We start from the raw sequence: 27,104 nt of genomic DNA on the forward strand, positions 1-27,104 counted from the left end.
TGTCAGAAACCACATGGAAGAGGAAGATTCAACCTTTGGAGGCAGTTCTCAGATGCACAAAGGACAGAAGAAAAATTGGTGGGACTTCTGCCTCTCTCCTCACTGAGCAGCTGAGAGTCCTTCTGAAAAAGGGGATCCAATCAATTAAACTGGTTCATCAGATTTCATACATCAATAAACCAACATCTTGCATTTAAAATCTTCAGGGGAGATAGGAAGGCCAAGGAAAAAAATCATAGGACTGGACACAGAATACTTTACCAGCACCAAAACCCAGAGGGTACTCTCTCTGTCCTCTCTGCAAATGGAAAATTATGTGTGCTGAAGAGTCAATCTCTTTTTCTTTTTCCTTTTTTTTAAAGTATGGGTGCTCTGCCTTTATGTTAGAGAAAATAAATTGGGGAAAAAAAACAATCAACCAAACAACAAACCCTCTCAGCAGGAGATGTTTTGGGGTATGTGATGGTCTGTAGCTCCTCTGGGAGCCAGAGACACATTCTTAGGAGTGGCACTCAGGAAACGATCTTCTGCACACATCCCAACAAAACTAGAAGGTGGGTAATAGAATATTTTTAGAGATTGTACTGGCATATTCAACTATTTTCCTATTTAACAAACAGCATCCAGAAGGATCATGCATCTTAGCTAATCTGTGCTGCCCCAATAAAAATCTGACAGTTTGACATTGCAGACACTAGTCAGGACCACTTTATTTTATGAAGTCCCTGATGTACTTTCTTTATTTTATGAAGTCCCTGATGTACTTTCAAGCTACTCTCCACTTACATTTTATTAGAAGATTTGAAATTTCTAAAAACATTTTCAAGAAAAAAAACCAAAACAAACACAAAATCCTGCCAAGTTCTCACTCCCCATAGGAGCAAGTGCCAGAAGCAGCATGTTCTTTTAAAGCTATTTTCCTGGACAAACACTGAAATCCAGGTGCTGGGAGAAACAGTTACTGACCATTTCCGACTTCTCAAAAAAGAAAGGACACAAAAAGAAACTCTCCTGTGGATTTCTGAGTCACGTTTGTTTCTTTACATTCCGACCTGTGGATGCTTGGATGGGAGGGAGAGAGATGTTGTTTCTTGGAAGGTAAATCACTGCTTGGTGTCAGGTGAAGAGCTCAGGTTTAGTGGGATGTCCCCTTGGACACCCACAGAGGACAGGTAGGAAGTAATATTTTCAGATGGAACACAAAGCGATGAACTTTCAGGCAAGCTGATGAGGTCGTTTCCAAAGATTGACTGACAATCAATGACGAACTGCTGGGCACTTTCCAGAATGACATCTTTCTCTAGGAATGCAAATGGACAACATAAAACTCAGTTTCTGGAAGGCAAGTTACCAGACTTCACATATGTAGAAGTGAAAAGTGGCAAATTCCCACTACAACAGGAGAAGAGGGGCTTCACTCCAGGCAAAAAATGCTTGGAAACTCTTGAGTCAAAGTTGGACTCACTCAGAAGCCCATTACAATCAATGGGAATCTCTGCAGGCTGCCAAGATGGGTCCTGCCTGAGTGCTGAGATGCTTCACAGGAATGAAAGAAGGATGACCAAATAGTTGGAGACTCTGAGAAGCGAGTAAGAGCAGCTTCTCCTTCACTCAAGAACAGTTTGGTTTTTCTCATCTTTGCAGAAGGAGACATCTGCCAACTGTCCCATTTTTCCAGCATCATGCATGGACCATAAAGGCTTTGCAAACAGGAGAGGCTTCTCTTGCGCAGTTCAGCCCCAGCATGCAGTAGAATTCTCTCCAGTGCGGCTGGGCTTTTAAAACCTTCGATGTTCATGCAAGATGCTGAGCTTAAGGTTGAATTACACACAATACATCAAAACTCTGAGGTGGGATGAGATGTCTACAGCACCAAACTAAGGCTCACAAAAGCTTCTCTTTCAGGTCTCGCCCAGTTGAATACACATGAAAATAATAATAATATATCACTATTCCAAGACCAGGAAAACACTTCTAGATTCATATCTATGGCCAATGACACACTTTATCAGAGTCAGTGAGGGGGAAAATATCAACTGGACAGTTCCCTTGAGGTCTGGTAAAAGGTCAGGAGAAACCATAACACACCTTTTGCCTCTGGCTAGTAGCGGCTACTGGGTCACCTCCACTGCAGCAGGAGACAGAGGAAACACAGAACCCATACAGCTCTTGCCACCCCTACTTCACTTAGATCACCACATTGTTCTTAGGTGGTGATGAAAAGGCAGAGAAACAGTGGAGACACTGATAGACACGGTGTGGACCCAAACGGGAGCAGAAGCAGCTCAGTTACATTTAAACCTCAGTTTATGCCCCATGCGTTTCCTGCTGCTGGTTAGCTTAGCAGTTGTTGTGGAAGCATGACTGACTGGCACTCATGAAAGTGAAATAATAAATGTGTTTTGCTCCCTCAAAGTGGCAAATGGTCGGTGCCAGACGTTGCATCTACCTGCTGACATGTTTAACATCTTAATTACATCCCCATTTCCCAGTCCGCAAGAGCTGCTGGTGCTCCTACCTGGGCAGGCATTGTTAAACGGTGGGTTGAACACTTTTGAGGACAGCTCAGTTGCATTCTTCTCCAGGTCCACTGTGAATCGCTGCATCTTGATGCAAAAATATAAACTACAATGTGCAATTATACAAAGACAGGGGAGCTCGTTAGAACTAGGCCATTTCTAGAAATCAGTGCCTCATCAACGCTGCCCAACATCCACCAGTAACGCAAGCTGTCCTGTCCCTGACTCTCCTCCCTGTTGCACCTGCATTTGGTTAAAATACTCAAAAGCATGTGCTCAAGGGCAGATATGCCTGAAGGAGAGGTCTAAGGGAGATGTAATGCTCTACTGGCACTGGCTAATGAAGATCCTGTCACATGAGGAGGCCAGGCTAGTGTCACTATGGCTGTCCCTGCTTGGCTGCCATCAAAGTAAACCCACAGCCCTCTGCAGCCGGCAACAAATGAGAAAGGAATTTTCTTTCCGTTTCCCTATGACTTCCTTTAAAGTAAAACTTGCTTTTGCTTGCATGGAGTTGCTGCTAGGTGTGGAATTGCTGCTTCCAAGCTTCTCTATGCTCATGGCTTTCTGGAGGATGAGCAAGCCTAAGGGTGGGTTGTACCAGTTGCTGGGAAATTCAGAGGACTCCAGGACTGAGCTATTGAACATTGCAGCTCCCTCTTGGCTTTTTGTCTCATGCAATCCTTCTTAAAAGAGACCATCCCTTGCTTCCAAGACTTGCTAATACTATGTCTCTTCAGAGACTCTCCTTCCTGATGCTCAGGAGGTGAAGTTACCCAGTAAATTCAAAATTATTAAATCAAAGCCTAAAGAGGATAGTGATATCATGAAGAAGATTTAGAGACCTTTTGCACTTCATTAGAATAGATTATACTTTGCTGGCACATTAGTGGAGATGTCAGAACTATTTGAGTCTTTTTTCAATCTGGCTGGCAGTGTCGGGTCTGAAAGTTCACCCTCTATCAGGAAGGAAAAAAAATCCCAGTCATGAAACTCACTTTTCCTTCACTGTTTACTACATTGCCATATCCTCTTCAGAAATGTTGTGTCAATGTCAATTCCAAACAAACACTGCCAAACTGAATTTCTCCTTGTTTCTTCCATACGTGTGTGCATGAACCTCTGTTCTCATTATGTGTGGTTTCAGGGATGGCTGCACTTTATAAAGGGCTTTGGCACAAAGACACTTTATGGATCTATGGCATTAGTAGGAAGCGACATTCACACCAAGAGAAAGTTTGGAGCGGCCACTTTTAATCAGAGACTCCAGGACACCAGCACATCTTGAAACAAGCTCTGGCTGAGGAGGAAAGACAGGTCACGAGTAAGATAAGGTAACGCTCCCAGCCTGCCCTCAGGAGATGCTGGCATGCTGGGCTTTACCACACTCTCCCCTCTGGCTATAAAATAACTACATCTTCAGTTATGCACAAGCTCTACTTAATAATTGTGTTGTTATTATTATTGTATCAGAAATACACCTCTCTTACCGGGGACAGACTGGCTTCCACTTCAGCCAAATTCCACTCACTCAAAGATAAATTGGGATTAAAGACCTGCTGGGAGGAAGAATAAAATTAGAGCTCTGAAAGGTGTAATAGTTGGAGATGTTTGTGTCCTCAGCTGTCTGTGGAGATGCCAGGCTGTGCCCCAGCTGCTCTGGCACACTACCCAAAGCTCTGGCACATTAATTACCCAAAACTACAGGCTTGTGTATGCTGGTTTGTAGCAGAGCCAGACCAGCAAGGACTGAGTCAGGAGCTCTCATGCTGATCTGCCAGCCTTGCTGCCTGCCATTGGAGGGGTGGCACAGGCACCCAGTGCCACACCATAAGCCAGGGCAGCTCTTTGTGTCACTGCACATGCAAGTCAGAGCCCTTTTTCACTGCTCTTGCATCCTAGGACACTTCCAGATCCATATGGGTTTTTAAAAGCCTTCCAAAAGGCAGTAGCAGAGTGCAGATCACTGCTGTATCAATGCCCCAGTGGCAATTTCTTGAGAAGTCTGAGCAATGTGGGAAAAAGAGCTGTTATCTGGGGTACAGTTTTATGATTCATTCTCACTTTTGTGATATTCAGTTGCACAGAGAGAGAAAAGTGTGTCAGTAACAGGAAAACACCTCCTAATGAAAAATAAGAAACAGAAGCCGACGGAGCCAGAGATAGAACAGGCCATTAGAAAAGCTTCCCATAAAGTCAAAATCAATCATAGACACTTAGCAACAAACAAGTTGCTAGCCACATAGGAAGTGGCTTTAAGAGAATAAGATTGATATATTTTTAATGATTTTTCATTCCTGTTTATCCATGCAAGTTTACCATGTGCCTGCATCTGAAGCACGTTCTTAAGGAAGCATATCTTTGACATATACATTCTTTGCTATGTAGTTATTTGATTATTGGCAAAATCCTTTCATATACTAACTACATACAAGGAGAGAGAGAGTGAAAGAGAGAAAGAAACAAACCTTCATATTGCTTCATATATACTTAAGAAAACAGTATTCTAAAGAAAGGTGACGTGAAAACTGTGAACAGATAAATATCTCAGCCGAGAGAGAATTTGACATCATCTACACTTCCCAGAACATGAGGAAAGGGGAAAGATAATAGAGTATCTAGGACTATCTAAGATGCAGACTATGCAGAAAATAAACTAACCCACCCAAAAAATTTACCCAACTAGCTAGAGAGTTGTATTAAACCTATTTTACGTACATGTGTTAGGTCTCATGATGATATCTTTACCAAATGTTTTGTGCACTTAGAAGTTCAAATATGTATATTTTCAAAAGAAATATTAAAAAAGCATCATAAAGTCTGAAATCCTGCTTATAGGAACAGGCCAAATCAGAGCTGTGACTCTGCTGGCGACATGTGACAGATGATGCGCCACACAAGAGCAAGCAGCATAGTCCATCTGATCTACAGCCCAAAGGTACCGCTGGGAGCTTCCCGACTGTTCCCCGCAGCTGTGCCCAGGGATGGCCCGACACTCACATCCAAGAGGCTGGCAGGCTCCAGCCCATACTGCTGGCTCCTCAGCAGCAGCTGCAGCCCTTCCAAACTCCAGTCCATGCCCTCCAATGGGTCTGGAATATCTGTTCTGAGAAAAGACAAGGGGAAAACATCGCCACAAATGAGACTTGCATACATACATACAGAAAACAGGACTGAGCAGCCCTCCAACATGATGGTTATGCTTAAATCTCTTTTAGGAAACCAAGAGCCTGCTGTCAGTCCAGGTTTATCCCATATAACTTCATTTAATCTCAGAAGCACAACCCAGCAGAGCACAGAGGGGACTTCGTGATGGTAAAGCAAGTTGAGACTACTCCTCTTTGGTGACATGTGTGGTTTTGGGATGGACATTCTGTGCACATCTCTTCAAGACTGGGAAAATTAAAGCTTTCCTTTGAATAAATCCTTCTAGAGAGGGGCTTGGAATCTAGAATGGGCTGCATTCCCGTCCTCCTGGGTCCAAGATGCCTGAATTACTATTAACTAATGGCTTTTAGAGGAGTGACTTTCACTGCAGGCATTCAGCCTGCAGGCTGCATTTACTGGAGACATTCAGCTAAATGAGCAGCTGTGAGACTCTGCTGTATTTAACCATCCCAAAAAGCTACTAAAATTTCTCTTAAAATCCAGAGTCTTTAAAAGACTTTTCAGTCAAGTTTTTTTTCTAATAAAATGTTTTTAAGTAGCCAGTGTGGTTAAGAAGGAGGAATTTAGTTCTCTGAAAGGATCTAAAGAAAAATAGAAGCCTTTTTGTTAAGTCTATTGAGTGTGTGGGTGTGCGTGGGGGGTGTTCCCCTGAGTTGTCCTCACATTGTGCAGTTGCCATAAAGAATGAATTTTGCATTTAACTTCTACTTCATCCACCAAGCTGCAACCCTCCTCTCCTGCTACTGGTGAAGTCTGCTGTATTCTCACCGTCGATCTGGTGCTGTTGGGATGCCTGTCTCAGACCATGACAGACCAGCTCCAAAAGTGACACTGTGCTAACACCCCCTTCCAAGAGGACATCATTCTCTGGGTGACTGTCACACACAGGACACTTGCAAGCCCTGGCTTCAAAATAATGAACCCTCCATCCCTTTGTGTGAAACTTTTGCACTCAGTGAACACAAACTCCCAGCTCTACATCCTGTGAGCGACCTCACTATTTCAGGATTTTAAGGTGGTATTTTTATCTTTTATAGGCTTTTATAAGGCCTTGCTTTGGACTGCACAGCACTTTACTGAGCCCCTCCAGTTAAAGGAGACAAGCACAGTGGTGCAGCTGAGTTTTGTGGGTTTTCACTCTCAGTCAAGATGGGGAAGCCGAGCTGTCTTGCAGTGTCCTGGTACCTCCCCAGAAAGGTGTGGCCCAAAGGGACTGGCTGCCTCCTGAAGACAGACCTAGCACTGACTCAGGAAAAGTCACCTTGGAAAGCTAGTAGGAGGAGATGCAAAGGGAGAAGAGACTACAGAGAACTGAAGCAAAACAGAACCAAAGAGAAAAGTCTATTTGACTTCACAGCACAGAAGAAGAAAAGAAAAGAGGGCAAATTATTTCCCTCTCAAGCCCAAGCCTGGGCCTGATAAATGCTTTGCTGCTTTACCACATTCCCCTACAGAGATTGTACCATCAGAGGCACAGAGGTTACGATGATGCTGGACTGTCATCTTCCATCACTGCGTATTGGCACACAAGTGACACCCTTATTCACTGTCCAGAGAGACCAGTGACAAATATTTCCTTCTGACTTTATGTAACTGAAGACTCAACAAAACAAATGACAGAGGGCGCAGAAGCTGCTGGAGGTCTAGTGTCATCCAGTGGCCTGCAAGTCCACAGATGTGGATGCTGGTCTGGGCTCCAGCTTTCACTTGGACCTTGGGCAAATCCCTCTCACTGCAAAAAACCTCCTCCTACTCCCATGGCTCTGATGCACGTGCAGCTCTTTCTGACAGCTCTTTCTCTAATGGGTCCTTCAAACAGACCCTCAAACAGAACCCTCTACACCTGTGAACTGTACCCTGGGCTTCAAGGGTCCTCTAAACAGGTGCTGCAGGTACAGGATGGAGCTCACCAGGCTGCATTAGGTGACTTAAAGCCAACCTCCCTTTCCTGCCAGCTAATGGGAAACACACAGGACCACAGCTCCCCTCACCTGTCCAGCAAGGTCCTTCTGCCTCTTCTCTCAGGTGGTTGTGAGGTCCCTGGTGGGGTTGCACCGCAGCTCCCTTTGCCTTCCAAAACAGACTGAACCATGGCAACTGGGAGCACAGGGGGCTCGGAGCAAGCCCGGCAGCCTGGAAGGGGGACATCAGGCTCAGCAGGGGCTTTAACTCCAGGGCTGACTGGCTCTTCCTTGATCAGCATGAGGCACTTCTCTCTGTATCAGAGGCAAGAGTTAGCACCACACACACATCTGCTCCACAAAGGCATCAATGCTACTGGGAAGGGCAATAGCACAAGGGCTTTCTTCCGCTTCCCATCAGACTGCCCCACTGAGTCTTTCCATTCTCCTAGAAATAAACCAGCAACCTTGTTGTCTTTCCAGCAAGCTCCAGAAATGTGCTTAGCTGGAATATCTTCAGTAACTTCATTAGTCATAGCTATAGTGAATTTGCTCCATTCATTTTTTTTTTTTGCAAATATGGGAAATACACTTCCATGTGTTCATCATTCCTCAGATGACTGTGAGCTTGAGACAGGTTAGGCTGTCTCTAGGCTGGAGAGGTTCCTCTGAAAAAGAAAAGTCTCCACCCTAGAGATAGAAATGGGATCAGTAAGAACTGAAGTTAGGACTGGACCAGAAAGTGCTCAAGAGATCCCAGTGACACAGGTGGGATCTTGTGGCCCTGCAGGATTTGGAGCAGAAGCTGACAGTCCCGTCAGATGTTTCACTTGTTTGGAAGCAGATGTTTGCCTTTTTCCAATGGAAGAGACATTCCACGTTATTGCCCAGAGAAGCTGTGGCTGCCCCATGCCTGGAGGGGTTCAAGGCCAGGTTGGACAGGGCTTTGAGCAACCTGGTCTGGTGGGAGGTGTCCCTGACCAGGGCAGGGGGGTGGCGCTGGATGGTCTTTAAAGTCCCTTTCCAACCCAAACCATTCTATGATTCCTAGACAGACATACGACATTGAAGTTTTGAATAGTGGCACTTTCTATGTAAAAATCTATTCTGTACCACTTATAGGAGAGTTTACAGCTCTCTCTGAAACTGCACAAGTGGAGCCAAAGTGACGAGAGTACATAGATCAACAGGCACAGAGCATGGAAAACCATACTGAAAAAATACTATCTTACAACACTTCCTTTGACTAGCTTTGCTGCAAGACAGCATACGAGCATTTCACACATATGGGATGGTGTGTGACACTACAAAATCTTCCTTTGTCCTGTCAAAGCCGAAAGGAAACTTCCCTTCTCTCAAGAAACTCAACAAGTGTTAGTACCTCATTATTTGATAAAGTCTGAGACAGGCCCTGTCTTGAGAACAAAATACAAAGAAACATCAAATACTTCTCAAAAAAGATGAGTGGAAGTTCTTAGCATGAAATTCATTACTTTGTTTTGAAAGTTATTATCTGCTGTTATTATCCCTCCCTAATTCTGAAAGTCTCACCCACATTTCAAACTGGAAAAAATATTCCAGCACACCACCTCTATAGAGGTTTGCGAATCAGCCAGGAACTTTGGTAAAATTACAGCCAGTAAAAACTCTTTTCAAGTTATGCATGTCCATACTCAACTCACTTTGTTTTTAATCACAACCATGTTTACCTGTCATTTTCAGGAGGGGATTGCATATTTATTATGTTGGAAGGTGATGCTTCAGTAATATCAGATATGATGGGTCCACCAGAAATTGCAGGGCTGTTTAAGCAAGAGGCAGGTTCTGTTGATGGCTAAGAGGAAAGTAAAAACCATATAGGTTTATTCTTCTGAGGACCAGAACAAGCCCAATCTCCTACCTGAGATAGTTACCATTTATTCACTGTGCCCGTGAGTCCTCCTTGTATGGAAACCAAGAAAGCTTTTATCTACTGTGCAATATTATAATTTCCTCTGGTCTTTTCTCCAACCACACAGAGGTGCACGTGTAAAATAAGCACTGTGACTGAAGTGTCAGCTACTGAGAGGCTTTACCATGTCTGACATTTTGCTTAGGCTGCTTAGCTACCTCTGGAGGGAAAGCTCTGACACAGCCCAACAGGGGAGTTGTGTCTCTTGTGCCAGATCAAGTATCTTAACTGCATAAATGTCATATGTCTGGTGTCTGCTTTGGTGGATTAGGGTGGTGGGGATCCTTCAGCAACTGCAAAAATCTGGCTTGGGTCAGAAAGATCACTTCTAGAACATACTTCTTCCTCTCTGCCCTTGAGGTAAGCCAGCCTGGGGTAAGATCATGGAGAGTTTGGTGTTTAGAGTCTGCCTTTCCCTCCCACAACCCTCAGCTTCCCACATGAACACGACAGCATGAGCGTATACAAGCATGCGCCCCTCCCTGCAACAGGGGAGCAGAAGAAATAATGATGTCACTCAGCTTTGCAAACTTCTTCTTCGCTGCCAAACTCTTGCCAAACTGCCGACTCTGTATTACTGCTTCAAACATTTTTCCACCCTGGCCAAAGAAATCCCGCAAAGCTCAAAGGCTGGTGTCAACCTACCGACTGTATGAAATAGGGGTCATGGAGGGGGTCCATAGACAAATGCCGGCTGACCTTGGACACTTGTGGGGCTGAGATCCCATTGTCAAGCATCAGAGGTCTGTGAAGAGAAACAGGTTTGTTTCCCCAGCACATGCTGACTGGATCCTGGTTGCTCATACAAGGAATGTCTCTTAGCCAAGAACTGTTCTCCTCTGGGTGCTCCTTTTTTTTCTCAGCTGTAAGGTACTCTCTTGTCCAGTGTTATGGACAAGGAAGGGAAACAACAGTTTTGGATGAGGTCACCATTAAAAAAGGGCATTAGCCATATAGAGAAGGAATGAACTGCGTTTTCTAGATCTTATTTGAAAGATACAAGTAAAATAACAAATTAAATTCATACTTTCTTCTAATTGCTAGTGGTTTCAAGGTCTAGGCTGGGTCCTCGGCTCATTTAACTGGAGAGAGCTATGCTGAAATTATTAGTGAAATACTGGGAATCTGGCCTTGATACCAGCTCCCTCACGCCCAGGGCCTCTTTGGCAAAGCATATTTTCACACCTAGCATTGCATAAAAGGAACCCATGCCACCCACTAAATAATAAAACAGGGGGAGATGCAAAGCAGAGCCTAAACTCATTGCACACGGCTTTTAAAAAATGACTGACAGGCTTTTACAAGTGGCCATGGACAGCAAGACGTGGGTCTGCATGCTGGGTCCTTTAGCGGGAGTGCTTTACATTCAGTAAATGATTGAAACCAAAAGAAAATGAGAAGGACCCTCAAAAGGGCACTGCCTTTCCATCATGAAACTTCCTTGGATTTGTGATACAGTCCCAGAGAAGCTGGGTACTGGTATATTTTGCTACACACCCACTATTGTTAATGCTGTGATGATCCTGTAAAACTGCCTAGCAAATTCCTATTCTCCTCCCACTGTCCCACAGTCCAGAAAAGCATCTTCAGTGTTCATTTAGAAGACAGTGATTTGGCTGAGGGCACCAGGGGAAGCCAACAGTTTATTGCACAGTAATGTCTAACAGGCTTGACTGAAGACAATTCCTCGCTCTCTTCATCTTACAGACACTGCAGCTGGGTGTGTTGGGAGAAATTACGGGTTTGCTCAGACTCCAATTAGATCCCACAGCAAAGGGCGTTATGCATCACCACACAGTAACCACAGTGCTTGAGATCTCAGTGTTGTCTAACAGCTCATTTAAACACCTTTTTCTATTCTGTGACATTAACTAAAGACACAAAATAAAAAAGAACATTTGAATCACCCTTGACATGCACATTGTTATGGCATGTGCTACCTACCCTTCAGTACACACCAAGATATCATATCATAGCCAGCCCTGCAACAATTACAAATGCGTAAGTGCCCAGATCTCTGCTCCAGGAGTCACAAACAAACTTCCCCATCCAACATTTCTTATCAAAGTAACTTTGGCATCTAACTCATCTACAGCCTCCCGGGTCAGACATGCCTGTGGGACCTACAGACCTGTCCAAACTTACCCAGAGCCCCTAGTCAGCACTTGGGTCCATGCTGACAATTGCTCCAGGCTGTACACTAGGCTTCCCTGCAGTCATTTAAGAGAGAGGCAGGTAAACAAAACTGTGAAAGACAGAAGGGCAGATATAGGAGCTCACAAGAGCTTCCTCAAACACAGCCCCGCATGTTTCCAAGGAAGCAGAAACTCAAATTAACATGCACAATACCGTGCAAACTGCAGGTGGCCTGTACCAGTGTGATCCCTCTTCATAATGAGGTCACCACAGTGGCTGTGCAGATAGTTCTGTGCTCTTCTGCTCCTTTCAGCACAGTTTCTCACTAATGATTTTGTTTTTTCAAAAAGCAGTAGTCTAAGACAACACTTCTTGGGCTGCAAAGCTTCTAAAGGGAGTGCATGGCCCTAACTGTAGAAATTAGAGACCAGATCTGTCATCTCCTTTCTCTGCTTCCCCACTCCACTGGAGGAAAATTTCCCCACTCCTGAAACTCAGCAACTCAGAGCAGCTGATATCCTTCCCCTGAGCCCTCTTCTTTGTTACCATTCTCCATGCAGTGTTTATTCCTTCCAAGAGGCTCAGTAGAGAGGGTAGGCAAAGGTAAAAGTACCCAGCTTGTACAGATTGTCCTTCATTCAGTCCTGTGTTTCCTTTACAATCGTCACAAGAGTCAGCGAAAACCACGGACACTGATGTAAAGAAAATCAACCCCCTTGAGCAGCCATTCTTGGGAAGCCTACCTCCTTTCTCTGAGGCATGGAGAAGGTTCTGAGTTGCCAAATGCCACAAGGTAATAAATGCGGGAAGCAAAGGTGGTTCCTTGCCCTCAGCCTGAGCCACAAAGGCAAATTCCTCTTAGGAGCCTTTCTTCCCTCTAGATCACAAGCACCACAGAGCAAGAAATGCAAGGCTGCTCAGCTGGAAGGCACTGAGATTCCTAATTCAAGCTCCTCTATTCACTTGCCTTGAAGAGCTTATTTATGATTCTAAAGATAGCCCTTAGCTAATATCTGTCTCCACCTTCCTCTTTGTAAGGCCTGCACCACCCAATCTGTGTCTGATACACACTAATAGCCAAAACTAAAGATGTCTGTGGTTTGCTGGACCCAGCCCCACTCCCACTGATGACAAGTAGCAAAATTGGGACCTTTAGGACCAGAAGCAGGGTCCTGCCCTTTGCCCTCCCACTAGTTCGTGTTCCCATCTCCCACCGCACTCCATATTCCCCAAATAAAGGTCACGAGCTGACAGGGTGCTTCTCTAAAGGCCACTGAATGGGGAAAATCAGCAGGTCTGACTCGGCAATTCAGGCCATTCATTTCCCATCACCATGGTGCCCTGGTCTGGTGACCACCCGCCCAGGCAAGCTGAGCTTGTGCTTTTAGTGAGGGGGCAGCATTATGCCTGCAACGTGCGCACACCACACAAGGGTACTTACAGCTTCCTCTTTATCCCAGTGCTGCTGGGGCTGGATTGGAGCTGGCCAAACAGAAACTGAATCAGCTGTCAAGAGAGATCAAAATCTAGCATTAATTAGCAGAGTGATTCAGCACTCCGTGCTCTTGCAGCCATTCTCATCTCACACATTCCTCCCTCCTGATACCACCCCGAAGCTGAGAGCAGCCATGAAATACAGGAGCCAAATTGCATTAGACTTTGGAGCCCAAAACCTAACTAAGCTTTCCAAGAACTCCAGCAACCTGCCCAGCTTTCAAGAAACACAGCCAGGTGCCTGCTTTGTGTGAAGGCTGCTTTCTCCCCCATGCTCAGCCCTTTCTCTCTCTGCTTCTGTGCATGCAGAACTCCAGCGAGCCCTATTAGACATGGGAATTTTCCTGTGAATTACACAGGCAAACATTCCTAGTCCTGAAGTTAGACTTGGCTTCCCTAAAAGTCTTTAGAGACCTTTAAGGCTTTGCAAGTGAAAGAGACAACCCCCTAGGGGAGACCCTGGGTGGATGTCTTAGCTCTTCCAGTTAAGTTTTTAAGCCCTGTGAAGTTCAGTGTTGATGTAACAGGACACTAAAAAAGATCCAGAATTGCTTTGGAGAGGAATCATTTTAGCAAATATCCCCAGGTCACCTTGAGCCTAATGCTCTGCTTTGGCCTCCAAACAAAGAGAGCATTATTGTCATATATCACAGCTGTCTCTTACTCATTGCTCAATAGAACAAAATTGAGTTGCATAAATGCCTCTACAATGAGTGGTGTGGCTGGTCCAGCCTCAGAGCTGAAGGGAGGTTTGATAGCCCTGTGCATTTCTACCCAGTCCTGTGACTCTGTGATGCCACGTGAGGGTCAGAATGTGGCTCTGAGGGGGACTGGGAAATGTGACATGCTCAGTCACGTCAGCACCATCTGGGAATCACTGGGGAGGACTTTTCTAGTACTGGTCATGCTAGATTTTAAGGGAGATGGATCTGCAGTGCTCCTTCAGTCTAAAAGGTTGGACAGTAATTCCTCAACTATATCAGCAACTCCAGAAAATGTTAACAGTCACCAGAGGTCCCCATCAGGGCGAATGGCTAACCAATTCTGCTGCCTTCAATTTCAGTGCTGGCAGGACGGGGAGGCTCCTCCCTTGTACAGACAAAAAAGGAAAGATTTGGGAAGCCCAAAGGCATTGGTACAACCAGAACACAGTCAATACAGGGCGATTAGTGAGAGCTGCACTCTCTGGCTCAAGACTTCCACAGAAAACTTGTTTCTAACATCACAGCAAGGACTGACAGGGAAATTTAAACCTTTTGTTTGAGGGCATAATCTATGCTTTCTTAATGACCACATTCCATAGGACACGTAAGAACATCACGCAATTTGAAAGAGAGGGAAAATAAATACATGGCGATACCAGAGTGTGAAGATTATGTGACATGAAAAAAAAATCGGAGGACATACACCATGCAGTACAAGTGAGTTTGGAGTTTAGATGTCCACTACCTTGTTGATCACTTTCTGTTGCTGTGAGTGGTTCTGCTGGAGAGAAACAACTTCCCGCCAAAGAACTTCATTTTGCCTGCAAGTGAAACAGAAACTTTCTGTGAGTACAGAAACATCCCAACAGCTCATGGTGCTGCCATGATGCACAGCAGACCCAACTGAGCAACGGCTGTCTCACGGTGGGGCTCTTGCAGTACTTGGTTCTTTTCAGGTGTCCCAAACCAGGTCACACAATTGCTTTCCTTATTTTTCCTTGACCTCAAAAGAACTACAGACCAAATCACGGAGGAAAAACAGAGAAGCCAACATCTATAGGAGAGGGTAACAGGAGGACATGTATTTAGGTTTTGTGGAACATTTGGGCCAAACTCAGAATTACAGCAAGCCCTGATTTATGACTGAATGATTTGGATCACCAAGACTGTTGGGAGCCAAGAAAGCCCAATCTCTCCACAACCACCCACAAAGACCAAGAGATCTTATGTATTTTGCCTGCTGCAACCTCATACACATGGTGGTACAAAAGCATGTTTGGGAGTGACTGGAGCAGCTAACAGGATCTGAGAGAACTAGGAGGACTGTAATGATTTTGTTAATGGGAGTCATTGATTTCTTCCAGCACAGATCCTGTGTCTAGGTTCTAATTGCATAGAGTGTATCTATTTTCTGTCTGCAAATGCAGCACACAGGGGAATTTAAAGGCTTCCTTGAACAGCCAGCCCCAGAAAGTGGGATGCGGAGATGCAGAGTTCATTTACTGTGCTGCTTCCAAACCCAAGCGCCAACCAAGTCCATGCTGCAAAGTCTTTGCCAGTCAATTTATCTCAAGAGTATATGGATGTACCAAAACCAACAGGCCAGCAAAACCTACCATACAGGTGAAATTTATAAATTATTTTTGCTTTTTAGGCTTTCTAGTGTGGATCAATGCTAGAACTGGGAAGATAAGGTCCAGGGCTCGAAAGAACACAGTAGCTGCCCTTGTATAGCAACTTGTACAGCAAGAATCTCTGCAGGGAACTTTCTGTACTGCTAATGACAGCATTTTCAGCAAAGCAGCTTTCCTTAGTCTGACAGCTTGTGCTGGTGTTATGTCCTAATCATTCTTCATCAGTGTAAATTTCTTAACATGGTTTCAGCCTGGGATTTCTTGTCTGTCTTAGTTTATAAAACTTCATAGAATCATAGAATTGTCTAGGTTGGAAGAGACCCTTAGGATCATCGAGTCCAACCATCTACCCTACTCTACAAAGTTCTCCCCTACACCATATCCCCCAACACCACATCTAAACAGCTCTTAAACACATCCAGGGATGGTGACTCAACCCCCTCCCTGGGCAGCCTATTCCAATGCCCGACCACTCTTTCTGTGAAAAATTCTTTCCTAATGTTCAGTCTAAACCTACCCTGTTGGAGCTTGAAGCCGTTCCCTCTTGTTCTGTCATTAATTACCTGTGAGAAGAGACCAGCACCAACCTCTCTGCAGTGTCCTTTCAAGTAGTTGTAGAGTGTCATGAGGTCTTCTCTCAGCCTCCTCTTCCTCAAACTAAACAGTCCCAGCTCCTTCAATTGCTCCTCATACGATTTGTTTTCCAGGCCCTTCACTAGTTTCGTTGCCCTCCTCTGCACTCGCTCCAGCACCTCAATATCTCTCTTGTATTGAGGTGTCCAAAACTTGTTTTACTTTCACCAGTTTGATGCAATTTAACCTTTTGTCAGATGGAGGAAGGGAGCAAGCAAATCAAAAGGGAGAATAAACTAAAAGCCAGGCCAAATAATCAATACTGGTATTCCTCAAAAATTAAAAAAGATACAAGACTAGAAACTCTTTCATTGCCACTGCACCTGGATTTCATGGTGTGATTTCATGCATGTGCTAAGTGTGAGAGTCATTAAAAATTGAGGTAAAATAAAAATATTTATCCATTGCATGTAGGGTCCTGGACTGGAATGATGTTTCACAGTATATGGTGTTCTCTCAGGGCATTATAAAAGATGGGGTTTGGGTCTTTTTGATTATTCAAGTGCTTTTTAAACAAAGTTCTCTGCAAGGATTAAAATTCTGGAGGCATATAAAAACCTCTCCAAGTACACAGTTTATAAAACTGTATCCATTTACTAAATTTGTAGTTACCATGTCTGACTCATAAGATCCCAGAGTCTCAGACAGCTGGAGGTCAGGCAGCCACAGGCAAGCAGCATTGCATTTGCATGTTTTGCTCTTATACAACAATTTTGGCCATGTCAGAAGACACAGTCTTCAGAGAAATGGACTAAACACTACCAAAGTTCTTGTGTTCTCATGTATTTTAGGCCAGTCATGTATTTTGGAGGTGGAATCTCCAAAACACATTATACAGACAGAGAGATATTTTTAATTTTTTTTGATAGCTGGAATGGGCACCCCCACATTTCTGCCAAGAACTTTTCTAGGTGTGAGAAAGAGTTACATCTCTTTTTTTATCATGATTTCTGACTGGAAGAAATACCCTTATCTGAGCTAAGTCTCCAGGTTATACACCTACTTCCTGCATGGCCCCTGCTGTTCTTTCCTCATCTCTAAAGGGGATGAGGCTGAGTATTAATTAATTTTGTAGTTCATGAGGTATGCATAGAAATCCATATGGAAATCCTACATGTTATCATCTCAACAGATCTAGTCCCTATGATTAGTCCCTGGCTCAGCCTGTGCTCCCTGGGAAGGAGGTGTGTAAGGTTCCTCCTTTGAAACATTGCCCAAGACCGACAACTCTCAAGAAGCAAATGCCCGTAAGAAGCAGCCTGAGTAGGATTCAACTCACTGCTTCATGTCCTGCACTTGACAATCCATGTTCTCCTGTTGACTCCTCAGTATCTGTACCTCGTATAGCAATCTGCTGAGGTCCTCCTGGCGCATCTTGGTCTCCTCACTTTTCACTACTGACACCTGAGGAAGAAATATCAAAGATAGATTTTACCAACTATGCCCAAGAAGAGCATAGACAGACAGAGTCACTGCTGTGGCTCAGGTGCTGGACTCTGACACGCAGAAATACTGGGACAGGCAATGTACGTACAAGAGTTTAAACTATCCTTAGCGTTATTACTGCAAGGGTCAAAGGGATAAAATAGAGCAAAGAGCAGGAAAAATCCTTTCATACAGGCAGCAAGACATTCTCTACTAGAGTGGGAACTTATTTCAAATCAGCTTGTGGAAAAAAAAAAGGTATTTTGAGGAACAGGGCGGAATTGAACTAGATTATTTGAGTAATTCTTTCTAATTTAACTACAGAGAGACCAAATCCAACTTCATATTTTACAGGAATGAGCCTGAGGAACTGCTTTAAATTGATATATTACACTTGGATTTCCAGAAGGTTTTTGCTGAAGTCCCTTTTCTGAAGTCAGTGTGCTAATTTAGAAAGAGAACAGCCCTTTTGGGGCATCACTAACAGGTTAAAAGATAGAAAACAGAAGGTAGGAGTAGGTTATTGCTACTATAATAACAGAAGATGACTGTTGGGGGACCCTGTAGGAGTTATGCTGTACTCATCTAGAAAAGCAGCAGAGCAAACAACCACAGACAAAACTCTGATGGAAGCCAAGCCCTGCAAGCCAAGGTCCCCCTGCCCCAACCATACATGTGTATGGAGAGGAGAGAAATCAGAACCACAGGGTGATATCAGGGTTATACGGAATGGTCAATAGTATGGCAGCCCGTGGTCTGAAAGCAAACAAGCATTTTGAGCAGTTATGCCATGACCATGGAGTGCTGTCCTGGTCAATCAAACCCAAAAAAGGGGTTAGAAATGTCCAGGAGGGTCTCCTGCTTGGGGAGAAATGAAGCATTTGCTGCTTGAGATACCTGAGGGACAGGAAACAAATATTCACTACTTCTCTCCTAGCAGAAGGCCTGAGGGAAATGCATTAAATAAAGAGACAAGAGGCCTAAAGTAAACCATGGGAGCTCCACTACCATTAAACTGTAGGGCACATTGTTGAGGGATGTTTGGAACAAGCACCAGGCAGCCTCTTCACAGCAGCCATGTGGAACCTTCTGGAACGGAGGGCTCACCAGGGGCTCCGCAGAGGCCCAGCTGCCATGTATAGCCCCCCTCAGATCCCCTCACCTTCCTCTTGATGTGCTCCAGGAGGTGCTCATGGCCCTGCAGGAAGCAGAGGTGCTGGAACTCGGTGTCGTCCCGCTCAGGCTTGACGAGACCCCCCTGCTCGATGTTCACCACCTTCCTGAAGCCATCTGCGTGGAGAGGACATGGGTGAGGGGCCCACAGACCCAGGCCTTCCTCCTCACCTTTCACCCCCTTCACTTTTGAGGACACTTCTGTTTATTGTCCCTGCTATTTGAGCTGTGCCAGTGCTCAAGGCCACAGCTATGCCTCCTCCCCACGGCTGGGCATGATTTTGGGCCAATATCTATAAGAAATCCAGCATGAGGGCCATCACACTGGCCACCCCTGCCGATGGCCCATGCCATGAAAACCTCACCAGCAATCCCTTGGCCAGGAGCTGAAACGCCTGCTTTTAGGAAATCTCTGGTTTGATTTGGGAGCCAAAGGGATTTGGGGGAAGGTTTTTCAAAAGGCACAGACCAGCATCAGGTGCCACTTTTGGAAGAAAAAGGTCACGTGCACATTTGGCAATCTACTTGGAGCACACTTCTCCGAAGTCTTAGAAGGGTTTCTAAACCATATCTAAAGATTGGCCTAAAGTTTACAACAGAGCTACTGTATAGTTAAATAGCAAAGTTAAATAGTAAAGTTCCTTTACTCTTGAGCTTTGTGAATCAGTCATTGAAAAACTTCCAAAACCTACTATATCTTAATAGAGTCATGGTCTAGATGTGGCTAAAAACTATACTTAAATCTCCACAAAGAGGTGAAAATATCTGAAAAGCAAGGCAAGGTTTGCAGGGAGAAGTACTGTCTGTAATTAGTTCAGCAATATGGTTGGCAAAATGGATAAGCTCTGGGCTCTACCCTCAAAAGAGCAGTTTCTGAGGGAGGTGTCACAGCATCAGGCTGCTGGAAAAAGCCCCATGTAGAAAAAAATGCAAAAGAAATAATAATAGGTCATCAAATCGATGCAAGAGAAGCAGAAAACCTGTTAGCTGAAATTTCTTAACTCATGTCTTGCAATGTAATCTAACAGAAATTTCATGCTGGAATCTAAGGTCAAGGAAATCACCCTCCTGGGATCCCAGAGGCAAGCCCCCTTTGGCAAAATCAGTAATGCCACAGTAACGGAGATACGTGAGACCTCAACTTTTCTATCCACAGTTGTCCCTCACACCTCCTGTCCCATCTGCACCCTCCATTGCTCTCCCCGTTTCTCTAGGGCTCACATGGCCTAGGCTTTGGAGGTGGAACTTACACATGTTCAGCTGCCGGACGAAACTGGCCATGTTGTTGTGTTTGAAATATTTGGGCAGCACCTCTTTGGCAAAGCGTCCTTGGTCAAATACATGGAAGCTGGTGCCATTCTGCAAAGGAGACAAGAACAAAGGCGAAGTCAGAGGAGCATCCCTGACCATAAGAGGTGACTTCCAGGGAAGTCCTGCTCTTTGAATTGCCACCTTGAAGCTGAGAAGAGTGATAACAGCCTTCAATGACGGATGTGGTCCTTTCAGTTCTGGCCCTTTCAGACCTCTGTGACCACAGTTTTGATCTTTTTCTACTAAGATTTACTTAATTCAGAGCCTTGAATGTGAGAAAGAAACTGCAGATTTTTACACACAAATAGTTGGCTGCTTGTGATCATCCTCCCTTGCATGGACCTCACAGAAAGACTCTGGTGTCTGAAGAAGGTCCTGGAAAGCAGGAATTGCCATTACAACCTCTTGATTTAGTTGTATAGGTCTAACACCAACCCACCTGCTCCAGAGCATAGCAGCCCCAGAGGGAGAGCTGCCAGGAGAGCTGGCACAAGAAGCATAGCAAGGCAAGAAAACAAATCATCTCTGGAGACACCACACTGACCCAGAAGCCCCATGTACCTTCTCTTGATTATTTTTGAAAGTACACAGCCATGAGGGAACCCGTGAAAGATTAACAGTCCTGCTTTACAGCCCAAGCTAGCAACATGCATGTTAACTAAATAAAACCGTCGTTTCTGGGGTTGCAGTGTCAGGATTGGTGACTGCAAAACAATGAAAGCTGCCTGGGATGACTGGCAGAGACAGACAGGCTGCAGGCCACGTGCTTTCCCAGCCTGGCCTTCCACCTGCTGGCAGCTAAGCTGGTACGGAGAGGGCTTGTAAAACACAATGCACTGAAGTTGCCTTCAAACTGCAAACAGCAAGTCATGCAACCATTTTAAGGGACAGAAAAATTGGCAATTAATTTTCATCTGTAACCAACACTTAGGAAAAATGTTTTCTAAATCCCCAGCCTCAGTGTGTCTCCAGGATATGGAGACACAGGAACCACCTTAAATCCTATCTCTACTTGGATAGGGGGTGCAGCACAGGGAATTTGGAGGAATGAAGAATCATGATTTCAGCTGTGGAGTTTGAGGCACAAGTGGCATTTTTGTAAACTTGCAGAGAATGATATCTAGGGGCTCACACTGACTTTGCTCATGGAGAGAGAGAGAGCTTTAAGGAGGGACAGGCAAGGTGCAGAGACCAATGCCAGTGCAAAGACATCAGCAGATATTAGGGACCTACCACCTCAGCTGAAGCTGAGTTTCAAGGGACATCTAGCTAAAGACACCAGGGAGGGCTCTGACACCAGCACAGCCACCATCATCCTCCTGATGCGTTCAGCATTATTACCAGCACCAAGTGGCATGTCAGCCTGGAGGGGGTGTTACTTCGCAGTGGACTGGGTTTTGACAGAGAAGGACCGTGTTTCATAAGAGTGAGCACCCAGTGATGTGCAGGTCCCACCATGCACCCATCACAGGGTCTGTAGCTGCACGGTGTCCTCTCAGGGCTGCCTGGAAGTTTCTAAAACTGGGAGCATAATCAGGACCATGAGAAAGCTCAGTGACTAAAGAGGGGTCGGTGTGTGCCTGTAGCCAGCCCACAGTCTCTGGGAAACAGACAGCTGGCAAACCCTGCTCATTGCCATTACACTTCCATCACCAAATGAGGCCAATTCCCTCTGTGCCCAGGCTCATTTGCCAGCTCTAACAATTAACACTGCATGCCCACAAACACACAACTTTGGTCAGCTGTGCTTCTCACTCCTTGTTCTCTTGTCCTGCAAACATAACTGTTTGCCTTCAACAGTGTCGTTTGACCATCAACAGTATTTCCTACTGTTCCTTGCCCCTTGCAGCAGAAGCAGAGGCTGTCTTCCTGGAGTCTGGGTTAATGACGTCACCGGGAAACTTCCTGGCTTACTATGGTCCTCGGACTATTATCCATTATTGATTTTCCATGTAGGAACAGAGGAATCTGCAACTTGCACTTCATGAGCAATAAAAAGAGACTACAGGGAGTTGGGAGGGCTGGTAAGTGAAACTGGGGCACAGGTTATTTTTTCCTCACTCCTTCCAGTTGTATGCAATGGGAGGAACAGATGGATCCAGTTGATTAATACATGGCTCCATGGCTGGTGTCACTGCCATAGCTTTGGTTTCTTTGAAAATGGATTGGCCTATAGAGCACTGGGCTTGTTGATATCAAATAGGAGATACCTCTCTCATAGGGGGAAGATGGTTCTTGCCCAAGAGATTGTGGGGTTGATTGACAGAGGTTTAAACTAGATGTGAAGGGGGAGGGGGATAATAACATCAGGCTTGTCTGTGGCAAGCTGTGGGATATCACATCAGGGTTAGAAGGACGGGGTTCTAGTAAGGGCCTTCAGCCCTGAGGCACAGTGGTGGCACTGCACTGCAGTCACAGTCTTATGGAGATGAGCCAGCAGCTCCTGAGGTAATCAAGTCATCAGGGAAACACCTGTGAGACACTTCAAGGGGTGTTCCCCTAAGAAGACAGCACAGCCAACAGCGCAGCTGAAGTGCCTCTACATGAATGCAGACAGCATGGGCAACAAACAGGAGGAGTTGGAAGCTACTGTACTGCTGGAAAGATATGACATAGTGGCCATCACTGAAACCTGGTGGATTGAACCCTACAACTGGAGTGTGGCTATTGAGGGCTACAAGCTGTTCAGAAGAGACAGGTGAGGAAGGAGGGGTGGAGGTGTTGCCCTCTATGTTAAGAAATGGATAGAGAATGAGAAGATGTCCCTAAAGCCCTCCCTGTGGTTAGATGAAGAGAGAGTTGAGAGCTTGTGGGTGAGGATTAAGGGGCAGGCCAATATGAGGGACATTGTTGTGGGTGTTTATTACAGGCCACCTGATCAGGATGGGCAAGCTGATGAGGCCTTTTACAGTCAGCTGAAAGTAGCCTTGCAATCACAGGCCTTGGTTCTCATGGGGGACTTCAATCACCCTGAGATCTGCTGGGAAGGCTGCACAGGCCAGGAGGTTCCTCCAGTGTACTGAAGATAATTTCTTGACTCAGGTGGTGGAGGAGCCAACAAGGAGAGAAGCACTACTGGACCTACTTCTGACAAACAAAGAGGCACTGGTGGAGGACATTAAGGTTGGGGGCAGCCTTGGCTGCAGTGACCATGGAAAGATAGAGTTCAGGATTGTGGGTAGTGTGTGCAAAACAACAAGTAGGGCTAACTTTGACCTCTTCAAGAAACTGCTTGGAGAAATGCCATGGGTTAGGGCTCTGGAAGGTCGGGGGGCTCAAGAGGACTGGCTGGTATTCAAATATTGCTCTCTCCAAGCTCAGGATCGGTGCATCCCTAAGAGCAAGAAATCAAGCAAGGGAAGCAGGAGACCTGCGTGGTTGAGCAGGAAGCTCCTGAAAAAGCTCCAGTGGAAGAAGGAAGTTTACAGTGTGTGGAAGAAGGGACTGACCACTTGGGAAGATTACAGGAATGCCATTGGAGTATGCAGGGATGAAACGAGGAAAGCCTTGGAATGAAACCTGGCAAGGGATGTCAAGGTCAACAGGAAGGGGTTTTTCAAGTACATTGGAGGTAAAAGGAGAACTAGACAAAATGTGGCCTCCCTGTTGAATGAGACGGGGTGCCCTGGTGACAGAGGATGCAGAGAAAGCAGAATTGCTGAATGTCTTCTTTGCTTCATTCTTTACTGCTCAGGAGTCCCAGACTTTGGAGGTAACAGAGAAAGTCTGGATGAAGGAAGACTTCCCCTTGGTTGAGGAAGACCAAGTTAGGGAACAGTTAAGTAAACTGGATACCCGCAAGTCCATGGGTCCTCATGGGATGCACCCATGAGTGCTGAGGGAGCTGGCAGAAGTCATTGGTGGGCCGCTCTCCATCATCTTTGAAAGGTCCTGGAGAACAGGCGAGGTGCCCAAGGACTGGAGGGAAGCCAGTGTCACTCCAGCCTTCAAAAAGAGCAAGAAGGAGAACCTGGGAAACTACAGGCTGGTCAGCCTCACCTCCATCCCTGAAAAGATGATGGAATGACTTGTTCTGGTCATCATCTCAAAGCATATGGAGGAAAAGAAAGCTATCAGAAGTAGTCAACGCAGATTCACCAAGGGAAAGTCATGTCTGACTAACCTGATAGCCTTCTATGATGGCATGACTGGATGGATAGATGAGGGGAAGGCTGTGGATGTTGTCTATCTTGACTTCAGCAAGGCTTTTGACACAGTCTCCCACAGCATCCTCATAGGTGAGCTTAGGAAGTGGGGGTTAGATGAATGGACAGTTAAGTGGATTGAAAACTGGCTGAAAGACAGAGCTCAGAGGGTCGTGATTAGGGACACAGAATCTAGTTGGAGGTCTGTAACAAGTGGTGTTCCTCAGGGTTCAGTACTAGGTCCAGTCCTTTTCAATATATTCATCAATGACCAGGATGAAGGGATGGAATGTGGCCTCAGCAAGTTTGCTGACGATACAAAACTGGGAGGGGTGGTTGACACACCGGAGGGCTGTGCTGTCATCCAGCGAGACCTGGACAGGCTGGAGAGTTGGGCAGAGAGAAACGTGATGAAATTCAACAAAGGCAAGTGTAGGGTGCTGCACCTGGGGAGGAATAACCCCCTGCACCAGTACAAGTTGGGGGCTGACCTGCTGGAGAGCACCTCTGAGGAAACAGACCTAGGAGTCCTGAGGGACAATGGGATGACCATGAGCCAACAACGTGCCTTTGTGGCCAAGAAGGCCAACGGCATCCTGGGGTGCATCAGGAAGAGTGTGACCAGCAGGTGGAGGGAGGTCATCCTGCCCCTATGTTCTGCCCTGGTGAGAACCCATCTGCAGCACTGTGTCCAGTTCTGGGCTTCCCAGTTCCAGAAGGACAGGGAACTGCTGGGGAGAGTACAGAAGAGGACTACAGAGATGACTAGGGGCCTGGAGCACCTTATGAGGAAAGGCTGAGGGATTTGGGTCTTCTTAGTCTGGAGAAGATTGAGGGGGGATCTGGTCAACAGCTATAAATACTTAAAGGGTGGGTGTCAAGAGGATGGGGCCAGTCTTTTTTCAGTGGTGCCCAGTGACAGGACAAGTGGTAACAGGCACAAACTTGAACATAAGAAGTTCCACCTAAACATGAGGAGGAACTTCTTTACCTTGAGGGTGGCAAAGCCCTGGAAGAGGCTGCCCAGGGAGGTGGTGGAGTCTCCTTCTCTGGAGACATTGAAAACCCACCTGGACACGTTCCTGTGCAACCTGCTTTAGGTGGATCTGCTCTGGCAGGGGGATTGGATTAGATGGTCTCCAGAGGTCCCTTCCAACTCTGTATCATTCTGTGATTCTGTGGCTACAACTTCCATTTCAAAAATGCATTTAATTACTTCTGGTCCAATCTTCCACAGACAGCAGACACAGACAGTCAACTTTTCTTCTCCACTTTACAACAGCATTTAGTGTATATATAAGCCATTACCAGGCTTCCTCCCCATCTCTTCTCCTTCATGCTAAGAAACAGTACATAGGTCCTTATAGGTCCTATTTTCTAAGAGTTCCGATTATGTCCACAAGTCTTAGGCATGCACACAATTTCTCGGCTCCAACAACACTGATGGGTAGAAGAGAAGGATGCAACATGGGAAACTTAGACATCTAAAAGTCTTACCAAAAGCTCCTGAGAATATTGCTGTAGCCTCTGTTAGGTTGCAGGGAAGCAAAGCGTGGTGAGGGTGGTGAGTCAAGCAAGTGTAACAGAGGAGGGACTATTTATACATGTTAGAAAAATCCCCCCTTCTTGGTTTGAAAGTCCTTCTTTAAGGCACACGATTCCAAAACTCAGTGGCTGGAAGAGGTATATCCATGTAATACCAGAATCAGAAAGGAACGATTGCTTCAGGTAACAGTGCAGCTCAAACCTGTCTCAGGTTTTGAATGAAAACTCTGATGGACACAAACACATGACAGAAAGGCTGCTTTAGACTTTTTTTTTTCCTTTAAATCCACTTTTGTTATAGATTCTCAATTTCAGAGAAGAAGTTTATGCAAACAACTGATAACTGATGATAACAAATGACAACATTATTTGCAGCAAGTCTTAATCAGGTCAAAAGCACAGCATGGTATCACAATACTGTACTAGGGGGACAAATAAATCATCTTAATTCCCTGATTGCACTCAGTATATTAATGCCTCAGTGACAAATAAGCCAAAGCAAAGCAATCTATCCCAATGAACCTGTACAGACAGCACGTACGCACATCACCATGATCATCACACAGACTAGTTGAAATATCAAGTAAAAGCTCTTCCGAAATAGTGAGGGATTTAGGGTGCCAGTCTGAGATCTGCGTAAACTACAGGTTTCAGCCTCAGGTCTGAATGCTGTTTGTCTGCTGCCTTCTCCCAAGACATTTGTGAAAGGCTGATAACAAACACATGTGCAATAACACAAACAGTAGTGGAATTATTTAAGGGCTTTGCACCTTTTCTAGAATATTTAAGGGAACTGCAGATTGAAGCAAGGTAAAAAACATCTCTCAAAGAGTCTGGATTTTTAGAAGATTCAATATTAGACACCACTTAAGATGCTTTAAGTGAAATGTGTAGATATCAAAATGCTCTCAAACCAGTTGTCCCTTTGAAAGAGCAAAGCCACAATATTACAAATAAGTAAAATGAAGTATATCCAAAAGGTCCCCTAAGGAACTGCCAGTCCTTTCACTGTCCCAGCTGTAAGGAGAGCCAGCACTTGTAAAGCAAAGAAAAGATGATGTGATACCGTTTGGGCTTCACACCTGGGTTTCTCCCCGTGTTGCAGGCACTCAGTGCCACCCAATATTTGCTGTACTTACACTGCTCCAGCAGATGAGGTGGTTCGTTTCAGGGTCTTCTACCAGTGTCCAGAGTTTTGTTAGGAAGGCTGGCACATTGCTGGAGTATCCATCCATCACCAGAGGGTTAGGACATTGCTGGAGTATCCATCCATCACCAGAGAGCTGGGGGAATCCTGCATAGTCTTTGAGTGCCACGGCTACACTAGCCCCATGGCTCTCGGTGTGCCTGCCTCCCTGCACGTGC

The 27,104-nt window shown here is 45.4% G+C and overlaps 1 protein-coding gene across 1 annotated transcript; it reads right to left on the reverse strand.

Moving 5' to 3' along the window:
• Positions 1-1,103: 1,103 nt before the first annotated feature.
• Positions 1,104-27,104, reverse strand: LOC106888143 (heat shock factor protein 4-like; the record flags this gene model as incomplete). Its single annotated transcript, XM_014942173.1, has 13 exons — positions 1,104-1,300; positions 2,519-2,606; positions 4,010-4,075; positions 5,520-5,625; positions 7,679-7,903; positions 9,298-9,422; positions 10,185-10,284; positions 13,117-13,181; positions 14,619-14,694; positions 17,420-17,544; positions 18,728-18,855; positions 19,989-20,097; positions 26,879-27,104. Coding segments are annotated over 13 exons (1,636 nt in total), but the record flags the coding sequence as incomplete, so codon positions are not given.

Source organism: Calidris pugnax, unplaced genomic scaffold, assembly GCF_001431845.1.
Source record: "Calidris pugnax isolate Ruff unplaced genomic scaffold, ASM143184v1 scaffold28, whole genome shotgun sequence".
Taxonomy (NCBI): Eukaryota; Metazoa; Chordata; class Aves; order Charadriiformes; family Scolopacidae; genus Calidris; species Calidris pugnax.